This window comes from Chenopodium quinoa, unplaced genomic scaffold (assembly GCF_001683475.1).
Source record: "Chenopodium quinoa cultivar QQ74 unplaced genomic scaffold, ASM168347v1, whole genome shotgun sequence".
In the NCBI taxonomy this organism is placed as follows: domain Eukaryota; kingdom Viridiplantae; phylum Streptophyta; class Magnoliopsida; order Caryophyllales; family Amaranthaceae; genus Chenopodium; species Chenopodium quinoa.
In genome coordinates this window covers 4,832,006-4,846,012 of record NW_018742616.1, presented here as the reverse complement: position 1 = coordinate 4,846,012, position 14,007 = coordinate 4,832,006, and the positions used below count along the sequence as shown (strand labels likewise).

Below are 14,007 nucleotides of genomic sequence, written 5' to 3'. Positions count from 1 at the left end.
ATAAGTGAAAAAAAGTAGTGCAAGTGCGTGAGTTTGGTATAGAGAGACACTAATACTATCTTCGTTTCATATCATGTGCAACAAATGCCTTGACACGGACTTTAAGGCAAAATTCGTTTAAGTGTAAAATTGAGAGAGAAATGTAGGGAATGCATGTGATGAGGAGAGAAATAGAGAGAGATGGCAACTTAAAAAAGAAATAAAAGCATTGCACATAATGTGTAGCATCTATTTGAGTAAATGTTGCACATAGTATGAAAAAGAGGTATTAGTGGTACTTTACCAAATAAAAAAATATTACAATATTTGAAATGAATGAAAACGGAAAATATTGCAATTATTATGAAAGAAGGGATCGGAGTACAATTTAAGAAAATAGAAGAAGAAAGTAATTACACCCTTCGTTTTATAATAATCGTAACACTTTGACTGGCACACATGTCATTACACAACTTTGACCATTAATATTTGTAAATTATATTTCCTAAAAAAAAAACAAAGGGAATATTTGTAAATTATATACTATTAAGAAGTATAAAAAGTTAATATGATAAAAATATACATAAAGACTAATCCAAATATATTTTACATGTCAACATATGTTATTTTATGTATTGGTAAAAAGTATTTTTAATGTAAACATATGAATAGAGCAAAAGTCAAAGTGTTGCGATATTTACGAAACGGTGGGGGTAAAACTTTAGCCAAGACCAAAACAAAAGTTGAAAAGCTAACTTATGGGCAGGTACAAAAACTAATATAGAAGTAACGAATAAAAGGAAAAGCCCATGAAAGTGGGCCTTAATCAACCTTCAGTCCATGACTCTCCTGCCGCTCCCTCTCCCTCTTTCTCTCTCATGAAGTTTTTCAACATTCTATCGCACGACTCGCAACGGAATTTAAAATTCGAAAACTTACACCATTTTTACTTTCAATCCACTCTTCAAACCCTGTTATTCTAAGGTTTAGGGTTTTCCAAATGGACCCAGTTGCTTCTATTGTCGATAATTTAAAGTCATTTGTAAAATCCGGCCAAGATTTCATCTCCGGCGTGTCTCGCCGCCGCCAGAATAAGTCCCGTCAAAATCCGGTACCTTTTGGTTTCTCAATTCTGTTTAATCATTCCTCCAATTTCATGCTGCAATGTTGTAAAATGCTGAATTTGGTCTTGTTTCCAGCTTATTATATGCGAATTATTGTTGCTTTGATTGTGTCAATTTTGATCTTAATTGCTTGAATAGCTCTTGTTTCGGCCAATTTTACGCGGACATTATGATTTTAGCCGGTCCACGTTTATATTCTTTATTAGCTATGTTGTTGGATTTACAATTTTTGATTTTTGGGACATTCCTTGTTGAAAGATGTCGGTATTTGAATATGGGAGCTTCCCTGTTGTTTGTAAGGATTTTTTTCCGTGGTATCGAATGCTTATGTTAAAATTTGAATATGATCATTTAGGTCCTTGTCCAAGCGATTTGGGATGTCAATTAGGCTTCCAACGAAGTTGCTGTATGTGTTTAAGCTTTGATCGTAATCATTTAGACCCTTGCATTGTCCGTGGGTCAATGTGAGAAATTCGCTCTTTGTTTCAATAGATGTGTATAAACCATCTACCATATGACAAAGATTGCAAATGCTTTAGCATAAATTGATTGTTATTTGCCACTCATCAAATTACCTACTAATGTACACCATTTTGTTCACTAATTTAGACAATCTTTGTCAGGGTTTGTATTAAGACTTGAAGGAGTGTAAGGGGAAAAACAATAAGATGCTACTTTACAGAAAAACGCAGGATTAGATGTTGAAGTGTAACAATGAAATGAATGGTTGTTGAAAAAATATATCTTCTCTTGAATGATTTTATTGATTTAGGCTATGTGACTTTTTGTCACCAATTGCTAGGTGTGGCGTCTATAAATGCAAAATGGCTTTAGATGTCATGGCGTGTGAATTGATGTTTGACAGATTTGTTGCTTTCATAGGTAACAAGCCGTCTGATGGGGCTTTACAACTCTTGCCATGATATAATTTTCAGATTGAAATCTTGAAGCGTTTGCAGCGAGAAGCATTTTCTGACTTGATGAAACTTAGAGACAGACAGGACAAAGTGGAAAGAATGCTTACTTTCTCTAGGACTTCAAAGGGTAGTCCGTTTCAAGACTATGGTACCAATGTGAGGGGCGAAATTGATGTGATGGGAACTTTATTCTTAACGGATTATCTCGACCAGGAGAATGTTGATGCAATCAAAAGGGCTGGAGTTAAAACAGGAATAAAAGCGAGAATCTCCTTTGAGACCAAAGTCCGTGAGAATGATATTCTTGAGGCTCAGTTCATTTCTAATCAGAGAACCCACACAGATTCTAGCAATACTCTAGGGGGTGCTCTTTCTCTTGCTAAAGTAAGCTACACAGCAAACATATCTGACTGGTGCTCAATGGTTGCAATTCCTATGGGGGCTAGATGTAGAGACTTGTCAACTTCAACGGATTCTTCATTTCAGGTATATGAAATAACTTTGCTAAACAGAGAAAATGGCTGGATGCTCTTTTCTATTGTAATTTTTGGTCTGTACTCCTATATTCATTTTAGTTTCATTTATCTGACAGGAGAAAGGCCTTACTGATTACTCATCTTTTGGACCACCTCTGCTGCATCAAGATCATGGATGTGCAATTGGTGTCACTGTAAGAAAATCAAATGTTGTTGCTTCTTTAGCTCAGTTAGCTGTTGATCTACCTGGTTCATTTGGCCATTGCTTCAGCACCTTTGGTCAGATCGTTTGTCAGCTCCCAAGGAGTGCAAAGCTCTCCCTCTTTGGTCTTCACCAGGTGCCAAAACCAAGACAACAGGCCAGTGCTAGAGCCTTGGCAATACCATTAGGCATATTGCGACGCCAGCAGCATTCTGAGGAACCAATGGCAACCTCACCCTCAGTTGCTGTGATGCTTGAATCTGAACTTGATGAAAGCACTAGAGTTCGAGGGTGGTTACAAATGAAGAACGACAATCCAAATCATCTCCAGTGGTCAGTTAGCATGTCTGACTTTCCAGAAGATGAGATTGGATGGGGTCTAAGTTTGGGCGGGACAATCCAAGGTTCAAAAAGGTGGGACCACTTTCAGGTTGAAGCGTTTCTGAAATTCAATTTGGGTAAGAGATTGAGCTTGCAACCAGTTTTTGTTTACTTCATGGATGGAAATAAGCAAATTCCTGCCTTAATGTTAAATTCAACTTGGTCTATTTGATTTCTTGTACCATATCTTGGGATTTGTGACATTTTCTGACCATGTTTAACCTTTTGTAGTCAGTTATTATCCTAATCTTCCATACCCAATTATATTTGGATGCATCATCATAGTGTATCTCAAGAACCTGCGAATGAAGTTAGAAAAAGTTTGTGCTTGTCTTGTCTGATCCTCACTACTTCTGTCGATTAGATTCTGTGGATATTTTCCAAAGAAATTTCCACATTCATTGCAATTTGGTGATAGAGGCAGTGATTATTGATCATATATTACTCACTCTAATCTTCTTTTTGTAATGCCTGCACTTTACAGTTATTCAGTTATTGCTCCTAATGCTTTGGCAGAAAATTATATAAAATTTTTAATGTACATGTTATGCTGAACCTAATGGTATAATTTTTACTCTATTGTTTTGTTGACATATTTAAAGACATGAGTTATCAATTACGGCTATCAGTATTCACTACTAGTAACATTTGAGTGAGGTGAACTGCTATTGCCTGGTGTTGGAGCATTGGCTTCATAATTTTTTTTGATTAGTTATTGTGCTGCTTTAGATGCAGAAGCACTTGGATTTAGGACGATCCCCTTTGGCTCATTGTTGCTTTTTTTTTTTTTTCTTTTTTTTTTCTCCACATTCCTCGGTCTTCCTTCTTAATTTTAGGCCTCCATAAAGACCATGATGTCTTTCGCACCAGTTTCTCAACCTCAGGTTCTCAGCCCTCTCAAATGTGATTATTTCCATTGTCGTTTCCTCACAATTCCGAACTAAATGAATAAATTGTTTGATCACGGAGCTTAATCATCCGTTAGTAAGTACTTATATTTAAGTTTATTAAAGACGGAGTTTATTTTTATCTTTTCATCATATCATTTGGTCTCAACTCTCAAGCTTAATTAGTAATAATCAAACCAGGTCAAACTGTCAAAGTAATGCAAAAGTTAATGTTTTACAAGTAATCAAGGAGATTAACGTGAAGAATCTCATTTTTGCCCCGAATACCGATTATTCTTAGTATTAATTAGTTATGTGATATATATATATATATATTTTTATAAAAAAAGTAAATTTTGATCTTTATGACTTTGCCTGGGTTGATGTAATTGCACCAGGGAAAAAAACACCTTGCAAATATCATGTTTTTGCATCTCCGTAGACACCATTTGAGATGATTTTATTCCTTACTGTATTATTTAATCAACCCATGTGACGTTGCCTTGGATATATAAATTCAGAGCATATTATAAGAAATGCATATGTACTTCCTATATATTCCGAGAGCACAATCAGATCATATGTAGTTAAGTACTGGATTTCATACGAAGTTTTCAGAAAAAAAAAGGGAAAAAAGAAAAGATTCTATAGTTGTTACTCCGTACGACCATACTTGTTACTGTTGTTAGTAATCGATAAGAAAAGTAAAAAATTCTTAAGTGAACGCGTAATTTACATTCATAAGATATAAGCTACGTATACTCCATATATGGAAGATTTAGTTTTTACAAATATCAGAACACAAATGGAGTAGTTGTGACAAGTTGTTTAATTATCATTTGTTATTTAATTAAAAATTGTTCAAAATAATCCATCTTTGGGGCGTTGTGTCACGACCAAGGTTATAAGGATCGGGATCCTACTTTGGATCGGTGAGAGGAGTAGGATCGAATCGGCAAAATCGAATCGTAGAATCGTAAGATTCTACAAAATTGATAAAAATAGTAATAAAAGGGTTGTTACATAATTAGATAACATTTTTTAAGCCATAAAAATGGTAAAATTTATAGTTTTAGTAGTTGGATAGTAATTTTCTTAGCTTAGAGAAAAGTTTGATTACATTAGGCTCATTTAAATAAGTTAAAAGGAAGATCGTACGATCTTAACCGATCTTACTCGATTCTGACCGATCATGCATGATTCTGTCCGATCCTAATCGATCCTGTACAAACTAATAATAGTTTAATTGAAAAACAGGATCGTCCGATCCCACCCGATCCTGTACGATCCTGTGCGATCCTGACTGATCCTACAACGATCCTGCTTACTCTGCGATTCTGCATCCGATTCGAAGCATTTGGCTAAAATGGGATCGTAGGATCGCACGATCCGGATCGCGATTTTGACAACGATGGTCACGACCCACACATCCCCACCCCTCACTAGGGTCACAAGGCAACAAGACATAATCGTGGCCTAGGGGGCTTGCCCTTGGTGCATGGCTGGCTAGACCAGAGCACATTCCCCCTATAGAGCTTTATATAGCAGACTGCCATTATACCTAGTGAACACGCCCATGACAGTAACACAATAATAGGCCATGGGCTGGGCCAAATGGACTCCAAATGAGCCCAAACTTGGTAATCCACCGTTTTTGGGACCAATGAGAATGATGGTGCAATCAAATTTGGAAGATGGGGCCCACAACTATCTAGAATGTACGGGAGAGCTCAAGATGCACCCGGAAGTCTCTAGAACACTCTAGGGATAACTTGTACATACTTTAGAGGCTAGATCTTTGTAGATGCTTCTAGACTATTGTAATTAAGTTGTATGTACTCAGAATGGTATAGAGGTCTCTAGAACCCTCCATTTGAGGAGGTCAAGAATTATCTAGGCTAGAACATTCTAGACAAAGGAAGGAGCCTATAAATCGGAAACCTCCCACACATTTTTGAGATATTCAACACTTGTACTCTCTCAAGCATTTATAAAAGCATCCTTTCTAAAGCTGTCTCTTACATTCTCACTTGTGCTTTCCAAGCCAACCACACTTAACCCACAACGCCAACACTTAGCTTTGTTGAGCATTCGAGGAGCCTTGACTAGTAGTCTAACGGGAGGTGACTCTAGTAGGCCGCGTGCAAAGGACTTGGGAAAAGTAGTCAGCACGTGACAAGTGGTATCAGAGCAACGTCGATCAAAGGGGACGATCTGTTACGTTTGTGAGCTAGTTGGTGTAAGAAGTTAAGTGCGGAGTCGGGATAATGGCACAAACAAAGGAAGATGTTCCTACCTCGGGGGTGGAGGAAGGAAACCCCGGTAAGAAGGCTAGTCGCACTACTGTGCTTGAAGAGAAAGTGGCTAGGGTAGTGCAAGCCAGCGTAGAGCACCGAGACAACATCAATGACCTCACCGAGCATTACGATGATATTGAGGGAAGGGTTAAGGACCTTGAGTCCGGGACCGAAGAGGCGAAGGTGGAAATCCAATCTTTGGTCTGTCAGGTGGCTGGAGATATTAGGGCAGAGATGGCCCAACTGAAGGATCTCCTCATGTCCACAATTGACTCGGTGGAAAGGAGGACCAGCTCGATGGAGAAGATTGAAACCTTGCACGCCGACGTTGTGCTATGCAAGTCGGCCATGGCCGGGGGTGCCACTGTTCGGGAAGGACCTAGGTTAAAGGTTTCCGAACCACCAAAGTACAACGGGAAGCGCAACGCAAAGGAGTTTGAGAACTTCATATGGAGCATCGAGAAGTACTTTGGTGCGATGCATTTGGAGGATGATGCATCTAAAATCAACACCGCTACTATGTACTTGGAGGATGGTGCCATTCTTTAGTGGAGAAGACGCGAGACCGACATCAAGAAGGGTGTTGTTCAACTCAACACCTGGGACGAGTTCAAGAGCGACCTCAAGAAGCAAGTCTATCCAGAAAATTCGGAGGAGGTTGCCATAAAGAATTTGCGTGGGTTGAAGCATACTGGGTCGGCCAAAGAATATATTAAACAGTTCACTTCACTCATGCTAGAAGTGACTGAGATGTCGGAGAAGACTCAGCTTCTCTACTTCATGGATGGTCTACAACGGTGGGCCGAGCAGGAGTTGAAGCGCCGAAATGTCCAAACTCTTGCTGATGCCATCGCTGCCGTCGAATCCTTGTACGAGTTCAAGCAAGAGTCGAAGAAGGAGAGAGGCAACAAGAGTAGCGGTAACAAAGGGAAAGGTGGGGGAGCCAAGCCCACCGAACGAAGCCACAATGGTGGTAAATCGTCTGAGAAGAAGGATAAGGATAAGGAGAGATCCCACTCGGACCGGAAGTCAAAGCGTTTGAATTGCTTCCTATGCGAGGGCGATCATTTGGCCAGGGAGTGCCCACAAAAGAAGAGCTAAATGCTATCATGGCTACTTCACCTAGGGAGTCGTCAGGGGATGAGGCACAATGGGGACGTTGCGCCTATGCAATAGTGTCAAGGCCACGGTGAAGGAACCCGAGGGGACAAAGACCTGGCCAAGGTAGGTACACTGCCCCGGGATATAAAGCCTTATTTTTTGTTTGTTGAGGCTATAGTTGGGGGGGGGAAAGGCTTCAAAAGCACTCGTTGACACTGGTGCTACCCACAACTTTGTGACACTTAAAGAAGCCACAAGATTGGGTATTAAGTTCACCAAGAAGAAGGGTTCTTTGAAGACGGTGAACACTACGCCTGCACCAATCCACGGTGTGGCTCATAGAGTCCCACTTCAGTTGGGTGAATGGAAGGGGACAATGGCACTTTACGGTCGTCGATATGGACGATTTCAACTTGGTGCTTGGGTTGGAGTTCATGGATTCAGTGAAGCCATCACTTTTAAGGAAGATGGTTCGTTGACCATCAAGAGGGGACAAGGAGCATGGTCAGTCCCTATTGCCCGAGAGAAAGCAGAAGCCAATATGTTGTCTACAATACAGCTCAACAAAGGCATCAAGAGGAAGCAAGAAACATTTGCGACGATTGTTGAATAAAAACCCGAAGGGCAACAAGAGGTGCCATTGGAAGTTTCCAGAGTTCTTAAGGAGTTTGAAGATGTCATGCCTCCGGAACTTCCCAAAAGGCTTCCCCCTAGAAGGGAAGTGGATCATGAGATCAAGCTGGAACCTGGGGCGAGACCTCCAGGCTCCAGCCATGGCACCTTATAGGATGGCCCCACCTGAGCTTGAGGAGCTACGAAACCAGTTAAAGGAGCTGCTCAATGCGGGTTTTATTCAGCCATCTAAGGCACCATATGGGGCACCTGTTTTGTTCCAGTGCAAACATGACGGAAGCTTGCGCATGTGCATAGACTACCGAGTGTTGAACATGATCACTGTGAAGAACAAATACCCCATTCCTCTTGTGGCAGATTTATTCGATCGATTGGGGAACGCTAGGTACTTTTCTAAACTTGATCTTAGATCGGGGTACTGGCAAGTACGCATCGCCGAAGGTGATGAGCAGAAAACGACATGCGTGACTCTCTATGGATCATTCAAGTTCTTGGTAATTCCTTTCGGTCTTACCAACGCCCCGACAACCTTTTGTACTGATGAATAAAATCTTCCAGCCTTTCTTGGATAAGTTGTGGTCGTCTACCTCGACGACATTGTTGTGTATAGTAACACCTTGCAGGAGCATGTGCAATACCTTGAGCAAGTGTTCAGGGTCCTACGGGAAAACGAGCTGTATGGCAAGAAGGAGAAATGCTCGTTCGCACAGGACGAGGTGTCTTTTTTAGGGCACCATATCAAGGCTGGGAAAATCATGATGGAGCATGACAAGGTGCGCTCCATCCAAGAGTGGGTTGAGCCTAGGAACGTGTCTGAATTACGATCTTTCCTTGACCTGGAATATTATTATCGGCGGTTCATTCAGAGCTACTCGGCCAAGGCAGCACCTTTGACATATTTGCTCAAGAAGAAGACTCAGTGGTGTTGGGACGAGAAATGTCAAAGGGCATTTGATGAGTTGAAGAAGACAGTTACTGAGTAACCTGTTCTTGCCCTACCAGATTACTCGAAGCCATTTGAACTGCACACAGATGCCTCTGATTTTTCCATTGGTGGAGTTCTTATGCAAGAGGGGCATCCCATTGCCTATGAATCCCGCAAGCTAAATGATACGGAGAGGAGATATCCTGTCCATGATAAAGAGATGACGGCCATAATTCATTGCTTGCGGATATGGAGGCACTACTTGCTTGGGAGTCGGTTTACCATCTATACCGACAATGTTGCAACCAACTATTTTCAAAATTTGAAGAAGTTAAGCCCTAAGCAAGCCTGATGGCAGGACTTCTTGGTCGAATTTGACTATGTCATGGTGTACAAGCCAGGCAAAGCGAACTTTGTCGCCGATGCTCTAAGCCGAAATGCTACCCTTGCAGCTATTAGTCGCGCCACGAGTACCATCTTGGATAGAATCAAGCATGGTCTTACTCAGGATCCTATGGCTAAGGGGCTCATGGACCTAGCCAAGGAAGGCAAAACCCGAAGGTTTTGGGTGGAGGATGGGATTCTCTATACTATTGGGCGACGACTACTTGTGCCTAAGTGGGATAATCTTAGGCGAGATTTCATGAAAAAGTGCCATGATTCTATGTGGGCTGGCCACCCGGGTATCTAACGCACGTTGGCACTCTTGGAGGTGAATTACTATTGGCCTCACATGGGGCATGATGTGGAGGCTTATGTAAGGACTTGTCTTGTGTGCCAACAAGACAAGATTGAACAACGTGTGCCGGCGGGATTAGTTGAGCTACTTCCTATACCTAAAAGGCCATGGTAGAGCGTATCCATGGATTTCATTTCAGCCCTACTTAAGTCAGATGGGTATGGCTCTATCATGGTGGTGGTCGATCGTTTCTCCAAGTATGGCACGTTTATACCGGCACCAAGGGATTGCACAACCGAGCAAGCAACCCATCTATTTTTCAAGAACGTAGTGAAATATTGGGGCTTGCCTCGGAACATCATCAGTGATCGAGACCCAAGGTTCACGGCAAAGTTCTGGACGGAGTTATTCAAGTTGCTTGGGTCCGGGCTTCATTTCTCAACAAGCTTTCACCCCCAGACGGATGGGTAAATAGAGAGGATGAATGCCTTGCTCGAGCTTTATCTAAGGCACTATGTGAGTGCCAACCAGCGAGATTGGGCCAAGTATATGGATGTTGTCCAATTCTCCTTCAATTTACAAAGATCTGAAGCAACGGGCAAGAGCGCATTCGAGCTTGTCATGGGACAACAACCCTTGACTCCACAAGGGGTTGCCTCAGGATATACAGGGAGTAGCCTAACTTCTTATAAGCTTGCGCGAGGATGGCATGAGCAACTTGATATATCCAAAGCTTACTTGGACAGGGCAGCAAAGAAAATGAAGAAATGGGCTGACAAGCATAGGCGCCCAATGGAATTCCAAGTAGGGGACTTGGTGATGGTGAAGCTACTACCACAACAATTCAAGGTCTTTCGCCAAGTACATAAGGGCCTTGTGCAGAAGTATAAGGGACCATTCCCAATATTGAGAAAGGTTGGGAAAGCATCATACAAGCTTGAGTTACCCGCTAGATTGAAGATTCACCCGGTGTTCCATGTGAGCATGTTAAAGCCCTATCATGCAGACAATGAAGATCCAACAAGAGGCGAATCACAGAGAGCGCCCACGGCTGTGGTGGCGTTCCTTCGAGAGGGACATCGAAACAATCGAAGCCAAGAGGCTTATAAGGAGAAGAGGGGTACCAAGCTATAACGAATATCTTATTCGTTGGAAAGGTCTTCCAGACAGCGAAGCCACATGGGAAAAAGAAGGAGACCTATGGCAATTCCGGGACAAGATAGCCAAGTTCGAGGAACGGCCTTGACGGGGTCACTTGGGTAGGAAGCATGTCACGACCCACACATCCCCACCCCTCACTAGGGTCACAAGGCAGCAAGACATAATCGTGGCCTAGGGGGCTTGCCCTTGGTGCATGGCTGGCTAGGCCAGAGCACCTTCCCCTATAGAGCTTTATATAGCAGGCTGCCATTATACCCAGTGAACATGCCCATGACAGTAACACAATAATGGGCCATGGGCTGGGCCAAATGGACTACAAATGAGCCCAAACTTGGTGACCCACCGTTATTGGGCCCAATGAGAATGATGGTGCAATCAGATTTAGAAGATGGGGCCTAAAACTATCTAGAATGTACGTGATAGCTCAAGATGCACCCGAAAGTCTCTAGAACACTTTAGGGATAACTTGTACATACTTTAGAGGCTAGATCTTTGGAGATGCTTCTAGACTATTTTAATTAAGTTGTATGTACTCAGAATGGTATAGAGGTCTTTAGAACCCTCCATTTGAGGAGGTTAAGAATTATCTAGGCTAGAACATTCTAGACAAGGGAAGGAGCCTATAAATAGGAAACCTCCCATACATTTTTGAGATATTCAACACTTGTACTCTCTCAAGCATTTATAAAAGCATCCTTTCTAAAGCTTTCTCTTACATTCTCACTTGTGCTTTCCAAGCCAACCACACTTAACCTACAACACCAACACTTAGCTTTGCTGAGCATTCGGGGAGCCTTGACTAGTAGTCTAACGGGAGGTGACTCTAGTAGGCCGCGTGCAAAGGACTTGGGGAAAGTAGTCAGCACATGACAGTTCGCTAAAAATAATCCCACCTTTGGGTTATTTTTATATAATTCGACCTTTATACTTAATCTGCTTTAAATGGTCTCAACCGGTTATTTAACTTGTTATAGCAAGGTACATGACACGTGTCGGCAACTGATCAGTCTAAAAAATAAAATAAAAAATAAAAATTATACTTAATCAATTAAAAAACAACTTGTTTCATTTAAAAAAAAAAGAAAAAAAACACCCCCACCAGCCCAACCACCCTCCATGGTTGCTCCCTCCCACCGGCCTTCCACGCTGCCTGCCCACTGGCGCCGGAGCGCCGTGCCGACCGCCCTACCCCTTGAAATGCCAACTCCCTTCCCCCTCCCCTGGAACCACCAACTACACTCGAAAAATCCTTCCCCGTCCAGGCATCCAGATCACAACCTCCCTCCCCTTCTTCACCACGTTTTGGGCTCCCTCCCCCACCCCTGTCCCTTTTCCGGCCACCTCCCCTTCCCCTCGCCCTGAATTTCGGCCCTCTTCCCTTCCCCTGCCTCCATTTCAGCCCCCCTCTCCCTCCTATGCCTTGATTTCGGATTTTTAGTAATGGGTTTGGTGGTTTAGAGGTGACGGAAGGGGCTGGGGTAGGGGCGGCGATCGGCCGGTCTGGTACGACACTCTGAGCGCGACGGAGCTGGCGTCTGGGACGATGGTGGGGCGGAGAGGTGGCCGAGGCTGGAGCTGGTGGTTGTTTTAATTTTTAATTATTATTATTTATTAATTTTTAATTATATTTAAACAAGTTAGTTTTAAACTAGTTAACTAGATTAGTGTCCGTGCGATGCACGATAGTAATAATCTTTTTCCCATATTAATTGTGATATAATATAAAAATGAGGCAACTCTTGTAGAATAAACAAATGCAATGCAAATAGAAAAATAAAACAATAAGACAAAAATTATTAAAAATGCAATTGAGAATAAAAAATTCTTGTTGATTAGTTGTGTTGAAAATATTTAAATGTAGTGTATATTATATTACATTAATGATGCATATTATTCCCGATAATTAAAACTATACAATCTAGTGACTATATGACTAAAAACTTATTTATATAAAATCTTCCGTAAAACTATTAGCACAACATACATGTAAATATATAAATTACAAATAATATATCACCTTTATATCCAATAAAATAGTTTCAATGAAAATAAATACTACTCGGATCATTAAAGGCAATAATAATAAATAAAATTTAGGCAACACAAACCTATATTATTAATAGTACATTTCCTATTTATGAATTGATGCTCTACATGATATCGTCGCTTTGTTATTATATTAAAATGTGTTTTAAGCTATCCAATAATTGCAGTTTGATCGTTGTTTGTTTATTGCCTGAAAAGTTTATTTGTAGATGATATCTATTTATCGAAAAAAAGGATACACAAGAAGATGTCACTTGTCACTATATCCGACGTGTCTTTTACTATGCATCTTATTTATAATGTCGAATGTAATAAATTTATTATCTCAATTACATGTTTTAAAAGAATAGCTCAAGTGGTTAGAGCTTCCCTCTCGGTCTCAAGAGATCTTGGAATCGATTATCACCCCCGCCCTTGTGGCTCTCTAAGCACCAAAAAACATGTTTCAACAAAAGATAATATTTTGTTTTTTTATATTACTAAGATATTAATTTATTTAATTACATAATAACAAAAAATTGATTGATATTTCACATTTTCCTATAATTGAATATACTCCCTCCTTCCCTTATTTTTTGCCCCATTGCCAAAATTATTTGAGTCAAACTTTGACCATTAATTCATGTTATTCTACAAGAAATTATAGTCGAGTGAGATTTTGTTTTATTCATCTTAATGTAAATTTATTAATATCACCTTTTAATAATTTTACGTGTATAAAAATGAAGATATAAATGTTTTAACACATGTCTTGGAGACCGTGAAAAGTCAAATGGGGCAATAAAATAGGGACATAGGGAGTTGATATAGTTGTCGAACACAACATTTATTATAAAAAGTGTTGTTTTAAGTAATTTTTTTAATATCTATTATATGAATCAATGTTATTATTACTTTTTGGGAAAAATTCAATAATACTCAGAATGTCCAGATGGTAATGATAGTATCTTGTACCTGAACCATTGGCTCTCTTTTTCTATAGTTAAAAATGAGTTAGATTAATATTGTAGGTAAATTGTGTAGGAAGAATTAAGAACACTAAATAAAAAGAAATACATTTTATATAAAGATACTTAAGATTTGGAATAATTTTATTATAGTTATATTATACAAATATTCCAAAAATAAAATATTTTTTGCTAAAAGGGGAAGGAGAGTTTTGGAGGGAAAATATAACATCAGGAAATGACATGTGTCAT

At 40.5% G+C, this 14,007-nt stretch overlaps 1 protein-coding gene across 2 annotated transcripts; it reads left to right on the top strand.

Moving 5' to 3' along the window:
* The first annotated feature begins 781 nt into the window (after positions 1–781).
* On the top strand, positions 782–3,417 carry LOC110721700. 2 transcript variants are annotated; one of them, XM_021900901.1, is made up of 3 exons: positions 782–1,090; positions 2,039–2,506; positions 2,613–3,417. In XM_021900901.1, exons 1-3 carry the CDS (start codon positions 980–982, stop codon positions 3,249–3,251), a joined length of 1,218 nt encoding a protein of 405 aa, XP_021756593.1. In that variant the 5' UTR covers positions 782–979; the 3' UTR covers positions 3,252–3,417. The 2 variants fall into 2 exon arrangements, with proteins under 2 accessions (XP_021756593.1, XP_021756594.1); XM_021900902.1 differs by having other exon boundaries at positions 1,986–2,506.
* Positions 3,418–14,007: the final 10,590 nt, after the last annotated feature.